Source organism: Myotis davidii, unplaced genomic scaffold (genome assembly GCF_000327345.1).
Source record: "Myotis davidii unplaced genomic scaffold, ASM32734v1 scaffold100, whole genome shotgun sequence".
NCBI classification, from domain to species: Eukaryota; Metazoa; Chordata; class Mammalia; order Chiroptera; family Vespertilionidae; genus Myotis; species Myotis davidii.
The window spans coordinates 54740-61260 of record NW_006292691.1 but is presented as its reverse complement, the minus strand read 5'-3'; the positions used below and the strand labels follow the sequence as shown (position 1 = coordinate 61260).

At 60.5% G+C, this 6521-nt stretch overlaps 2 protein-coding genes across 2 annotated transcripts in view; one reads left to right on the top strand and one right to left on the bottom strand.

Moving 5' to 3' along the window:
- The window catches only part of RHBDF1 (rhomboid 5 homolog 1 (Drosophila)), a 6488-nt gene extending 2976 nt beyond the window's left edge, over positions 1 to 3512 (top strand). The window contains 11 exon segments of the mRNA XM_015565563.1: positions 1 to 92; positions 188 to 299; positions 401 to 475; positions 559 to 720; positions 1294 to 1394; positions 1518 to 1581; positions 1918 to 2012; positions 2177 to 2252; positions 2323 to 2423; positions 2540 to 2693; positions 2823 to 3512. The exon segment at positions 1 to 92 is cut by the window's left edge and continues 103 nt beyond it. Coding sequence (XP_015421049.1) covers positions 1 to 92; positions 188 to 299; positions 401 to 475; positions 559 to 720; positions 1294 to 1394; positions 1518 to 1581; positions 1918 to 2012; positions 2177 to 2252; positions 2323 to 2423; positions 2540 to 2693; positions 2823 to 3242 — 1452 coding nt within the window. The 3' untranslated portion in view covers positions 3243 to 3512.
- A 444-nt stretch (positions 3513 to 3956) lies between these two features.
- Positions 3957 to 6521, bottom strand: part of SNRNP25 (small nuclear ribonucleoprotein, U11/U12 25kDa subunit) — a 3205-nt gene continuing 640 nt past the window's right edge. Inside the window, exons 2-6 of the mRNA XM_006766197.1 lie at positions 6359 to 6517; positions 5262 to 5352; positions 4920 to 5025; positions 4570 to 4644; positions 3957 to 4312 (exon numbers count right to left, since the gene is read on the bottom strand). Of these exons, the coding sequence (XP_006766260.1) occupies positions 4255 to 4312; positions 4570 to 4644; positions 4920 to 5025; positions 5262 to 5352; positions 6359 to 6517 (489 nt within the window). The 3' untranslated portion in view covers positions 3957 to 4254. The remainder of the gene's footprint in view (positions 4313 to 4569; positions 4645 to 4919; positions 5026 to 5261; positions 5353 to 6358; positions 6518 to 6521) is intronic.

The following is a 6521-nucleotide window of genomic DNA, read 5'->3' as shown; positions in this document are numbered from 1 at the left end:
CTGGGCATGGTGGGCCGCCTCACCAACCGCACCTACCGCAAGCGCATCGACAGCTACGTCAAGCGACAGATCGAGGACATGGATGACCACAGGTGGGGCCGGGGATGGGGCTGAGGGCCGGCCAGGCTCCGGGTGGGGCTGGGGGCCCAGGTTGGAGCCACCGCCTCTGCCGATGCTTCTGCCGCAGGCCCTTCTTCACCTACTGGCTCACCTTCGTGCACTCGCTCGTCACCATCCTCGCCGTCTGCATCTACGGCATCGCACCCGTGGGCTTCTCGCAGCACGAGACGGTGGACTCGGTGAGCCCCGCGCGCTTCCTGGGCCGAGACCAGTGAAGTCTGGGCTCTGGGAGGAAAGGGCCGGAGGGGGCGGCCTTTGACCTCTCGCCCCAACTTCCCAGGTGCTGCGGAACCGAGGGGTCTATGAGAATGTCAAGTATGTGCAGCAGGAGAACTTCTGGATCGGGCCCAGCTCGGTGAGGGTGGGGCCGGCAGGGCGACGGGTGAGGACCCCGCGCGCGCGGGGCTGGGCCTCAGCTGCGCATCCCGCTCCCCGCAGGAGGCCCTCATTCACCTGGGCGCCAAGTTCTCGCCCTGCATGCGCCAGGACCCGCAGGTGGATAGCTTCATCCGCGCCGCCCGGGAGCGGGAGAAGCACTCGGCCTGCTGCGTGCGCAATGACCGGTCCGGCTGCGTGCAGACCTCGGAGGAGGAGTGCTCGGTGCGTGCCCTGCCCGCGGCCAGCCCCTGTCTGCGCCCCTGGGGTGGGGTTATGCTGTGACTTTGGATGGAGCCGGGTATCCCTTAACCTAGGTCTTGGCACATGGCACCACCCGCTGTGCCAGGTCCCTCACGTTACATTCATCACGTTTCATCCCCAGTTCCTTCTCCTCATCCCGTAGACAACCACTGTGAGGTCTCTGATCTAGGTGTGCTTTCTGTGTGTCTTGTTTTGGGGCATGTCTTAAGTTTCCATAAGCGGTATTGCCTTATTTTTTCCACTAAACAATTACATAAAAAGAGATTCATTCAAGTTTTTATTACATCATTTTATGAGGAGGTACCGAAGTGTATGCCAGTTTTGGACACTGGTTTTTAGTTTTATGCAAATAGGAATCATGCTTTTGGGCTGACAGTAGACACTCCCACTTGCACACACATTTCCGGAGTGTGCATTTGTAGATTTTGGGTTGTGGCTCAGGGGGATCCCAGTGGTTTTGCTTTTGCCCCCCGCCTTCTGGAAGCCGTGTTGTGGGAGGGGTGGGCTCTGACCGGACTGACCCTCTTCCCACAGTCCACGCTGGCAGTGTGGGTGAAGTGGCCTTCCCATCCCAGCGCCCCCGACCTCGCCGGCCACAAGAGGCAGTTTGGTTCTGTCTGTCACCAGGACCCCAGGTCAGTCCTGCTGGCCCCGCTCTTGCCTCCCTGGGAAGTGGGGGGAGAGGGTGTGGCCGCTCCCCTGTGCAAGTGGGCGGGAGGGCACAGAGCAGGGTCTGACCGCACACTGGGCTCATGCAGGGTGTGTGACGAGCCCTCCTCCGAGGACCCCCATGAGTGGCCAGATGACATCACCAAGTGGCCGGTGAGCCGGGATTTTGTTGGCTTTGGGGGCCACCCTTATTATGTGGGGGAGAAGCCCCACCATGGGAGCACCCGTTTTTCAGATGCAGTGCCCTGGCCTGTGCCTGGCCTGCCCCTCCACCACCTGCTTCTCTGAGCAGGTGGTCAGAGCAGAACCAGGGAGAGACTCGGGGGTCAGATGCCATTATTTCAATTTGACAGATGGGAAAGCTGAGGCTCAGCCCGGGCCTGCTTTCTCCTGTGGGAGCCTGCCCATCTTGGCCCCAACCCCCAAGCACGGTGTTGGGGCACAGGGTTGGAGGAGGCCCCAACCCAACTTGTCCCCTTTGCGATCCAGATTTGCACCAAAAGCAGCGCAGGGAACCACACCAACCACCCCCACATGGACTGCGCCATCACGGGCCGGCCCTGCTGCATCGGCACCAAGGGCAGGTGGGTGTGCCTGGGCCCGAGCACTGCTCTGGTGCTCTGGGCTTAGCCAGGGCCGACAGAGATGGGCGCGTGGGCTGCAGCCTAGGCCTGGGTGGTACAGCCAGGTGCCTGTGCCCCGGGCCCCAGCCCCTCGGCCAGTTCCCAAGCCGGGCCTGCCCTTGCAGGTGTGAGATCACCTCCCGGGAGTACTGCGACTTCATGAGGGGCTACTTCCACGAGGAGGCCACGCTCTGCTCTCAGGTAGGCCTTCGGGGTGTGTGCGTCCCCTCGCCCCCCGCCACGGAACGCGCTGACCGGCCACTCTGCACAGGTGCACTGCATGGATGACGTGTGCGGGCTCCTGCCCTTCCTCAACCCCGAGGTGCCCGACCAGTTCTACCGCCTGTGGCTGTCCCTCTTCTTGCACGCTGGGCAAGTGACACCAGATGGGCCGAGGAGGGTTGGGTGGCCTCAGGGACCCCAGGAGTGGCTGGCCAGGGGACGATGGAGCGGAGGCCTGCCCAGCTGAGCGTCCCCTCCCCCCACAGCATCCTGCACTGCCTGGTGTCTGTCTGCTTCCAGATGACTGTCCTGCGGGACCTGGAGAAGCTCGCAGGCTGGCACCGCATAGCCATCATCTACCTGCTGAGTGGCATCACTGGTAACCTGGCCAGTGCCATTTTCCTGCCATACCGGGCAGAGGTAAGGCCGCCCCAGGGACCCAGCCTAGGAGCGTCTCCATTCGGCTCCTCAGTCCTGCTATGCTCTGGGCCATGAGAGGTGGGGTGGCTGTGGGTCCAGGGTCCAGCTCAGCACCCCTACCGCCCCCAGGTGGGCCCGGCCGGCTCGCAGTTTGGCATCCTGGCCTGCCTCTTCGTGGAGCTCTTCCAGAGCTGGCAGATCCTGGCCCGGCCCTGGCGTGCCTTCTTCAAGCTGCTGGCGGTGGTGCTCTTCCTCTTCACCTTCGGGCTGCTGCCCTGGATCGACAACTTTGCCCACATCTCGGGCTTCATCAGCGGCCTCTTCCTCTCCTTTGCCTTCCTGCCCTACATCAGCTTCGGCAGGTTCGACCTGTACCGGAAGCGCTGCCAGATCATCGTCTTCCAGGCGGTCTTCCTGGGCCTCCTGGCCGGCCTGGTGGTCCTTTTCTACTTCTACCCTGTCCGCTGTGAGTGGTGCGAGTTCCTCACCTGCATCCCCTTTACCGACAAGTTCTGTGAGAAGTATGAGCTGGACGCCCAGCTCCACTGAGCCGGTGGGGGCGCTGGGGCCATGGGCCTCCAGCAGGCTGGAGCCAGGCACTGCCCACCGAGCCTCACGCCACGGGGCTGTCAGCAGGCCCTGGGGCGTCCTGCCCGTTTCCTGGACACAGACCTCTTGTGCCTCGTTCACTGCTGTTGAACCTCTCGTACTTCCGGGCATTTATCACACTAGTTCCTGTGGTTACCTTCTAACTAGTCTGACGACCACCTCGTGGCCAATAAATGGACTGGGAGCGTTTTAGCTGCCACTAACTGACCAGAGCTGCCACCTCCTTTCTGACAGGAAGTGTCTCAGACTCCTCCCCAGGGAAGTCCGTAAGCCAGGTGGACCCACCTCGCTCCCTAAGACCCATGGAGGAGGGGTCTCGTTTCCCCACACACACTTACAAGGGCCCCAGCTCCAATTTCAGCCCCAGGCTACCTCCCCTTCCAGGAGCCGGGAGGGCCTGAGTGGATGAACCCCGCGGGCTGAGGCGGGAGGCCGGCCATGGCTGTGCTCTTGCACACAGGTTCCCCACAGGCTCCCGTTTCTCCACAAGCAGGGACAGAAGCCAGCTGCTCTGCTGTTTTTTTTCTTGCTGTAGAGCTCAGTCACAGGGTCGTGTGGCATCGTAGACTCAGGCCATTCTCTGCCCCTTACCCCCCCCCCACACACACACACATGATGGGGCTGCGCCAGGCCCTCATGTCCCAGTACTGTGGCTTTTTGACTTTTCAAACTAGAAAGCAAAGAGATTTATTCCGTACAGAGGGCCAGGCCCACAGCCTGTGGGATCGGCTGTGCAATTAGGGTGTTTGGGCCCAGAAGGGGTCAAACTTGGGTCTTGACACTGGCTCCCCAGTCCCACTCCCGAGGCCCGGGGCTCACACCGGCAGTGCCAGCTGTGCCCAGCTGTGCCAGTCCATCCCAGCACTCTCCTGTGAAGAGGGGACAGTGCCCGAGGCGTCCTCCCGCTGGGAAGGAGCTTGGCCACCGGCACAGAGTGTCCCTGTTTGGAGGGTCATTTCTGCCTCAGTTTTTTGATGAAGGACACCTCATCCCGATTCCGGATACCATAGCTGGAAGAGAAGGAGAAGTGTCCAGTATCTAACTACAGAGGCTGTCTGACTCCTCACCTGGGGCTTGTGAGAAACCAGGCAGGAGCAGGTGGGACGAGTGTGGGGTCCAGGAAGGCAAGGCGGGGCAGTGCCACCCTCCCACAGGCCCCTGCCGGGCCAGCAGGCAGCCTTCTCCTCCGCACACTCTTCCTCCCTCTTTCTGCCTCTGGGCCCTGACCTGCCACGCCCTGCAGCTCAAGGGAGCGGCCTGAACTTACTCCCGGAGCTTCTTCCTGTCGTCTGTGAGCTTCTCTCCCGCAGAGGTTAGATGGTACGTCCTCCACACATAGGACCTGCGCGAGAGGGATTCAGGGAACCCGTGAGCGGGGGGAGCCGAGTGGCTGGGACGTACTATAGAAGCTGTGTGAGAAGGGCTCTCGGTGCGCAGCCCCAGCCCCTCGGCACAGAGCACCAGCCCGTCTGAAGGATTGCGGCAGGAGCTGGCTCTTCGCTCCCGTCAGTACTTGTAGCAGAGACCGGGTGATTGAGAAGCACGAATCCAGCGCTGCTCCTGCAGAGCCCCACACCACCCCCAGGGAGGGCTGCAAGGAGCCGTGGCTTCACCTACCAGCTGATGTGCTGGATGCCACCCTCGCGCTCCTGCCGGAGCTGCACGTATCGCTGGATGGCCTTCTTCAGGTCCAGGACCGTGGCGTTCTGCACCACAACCACAGCTGCAACAAGGGGCACCCGTGAGAGAAGATCCCGTAGCCACAGCCACAGCCATAGCCACAGCCACAGCCACAGCCTCAGGTGGTGGGAGGGGAACCCAGAAGCCCTGTCCAGCCTTGTTTCTGACTGCGGCTCAGGTCCAGGCGGATGGGCTTGTGGATGGCCGCTCGGTGTCCCGCTGGCCAGCCCCTGTGGAGGCTCAGCCTGCCTGGCCGGGAGGGAGGAGGGCAGCACTTACGCATGACTTCTCCATCCATCTTGCACACGCGGACTGTCATTGCTTGGCCATATTCCAGGGCTATTTGGGAATTGACCTCTTCCAAAGTGACCTAGAAAAGACCCAGGGTGGAGGTGAGTGCCTGGCTCCGTAACACCCCAATCAGCAACAAGGAATACGCTGCGAGTGCCCAGAATGTGGTGCCATATTTTAGGAAGGACAAGAACGGGGAGTCTTGCTTACATATTAGGGCAGCGGTTCTCAACCTGTGGGTCGCGACCCCTTCGGGGGTCGAACGACCCTTTCACAGGGGTCACCTAAGACCATCGAAAACACATATAATTACATATTGTTTTTGTGATTAATCACTATGCTTTAATCATGTTCAGTTTGTAACAATGAAATTGGGGGTCACCACCACACGAGGAACTGTATTGAAGGGTCGCGGCATGAGGAAGGTTGAGTACCACTGTATTAGGGCTTCCCAGTTTCTTAGCACCTTGAGCTCATGTTTCATCCACATTTCCTATTTAAAGTCCAAAGTGGACGGAAGCGTGGAAGAAAGGAACACAGACACAGGCAAGAACCAACAGCCCGGGATCCTCTCACCCAGGGGCTGGGTAGGAGGAGCACTGTGCTTGTCATTCATCCCGAGCCCCGATCACCCATCAGGACCCAGACCAGGGCCTCGGGACAAGGTTTTGGCAGGCGTGCAATAACAAACGCTGTAATACAATTTTTAAGAAAACAGAAGTTAAACTCCATGATGGACAAAATAACATTGAAGTTTGAGATGGGAAAAACCAGTAATACTGACATACTCTTTTATTATTTTGCTTGCCACAGGCTTTTTTACACCAACGTGAGTTATAAACATACTGTATTAAAATGTCATGTATCCCCGAAAGAAAAAAAAAAGGCATGTATCCTGGCTGCTGGAGGGGTCTCGAGCCTTTTAAATCTCGAGCGAGAGCCTCGCTCGCCCCATCCCGCGGCCCGGCCCAGGTTAGGACCTCCGTTTACACCCAGAGGTGCCTTACGAGGCCTCTGGGTCGCAGCCCTACCAGCCCCGGGACTTGTCCACGCCCCTCGCACAGCCCGGCAGGGGACGCGCCCACCTGGATGGGCAGGTCGCAGAGCAGCGGGTCCTGCACCACCATGGCGAGACCCTCCTGGAACACGTCCACCGCCTCGGAGTGCGGCAGCGCCTCCTCTTCGTCTTCATCGTCCTCACGCGCCTCGGGCCGTGCCCCCCCCGCCTCCGCCTCCGCCTGCGCCTCC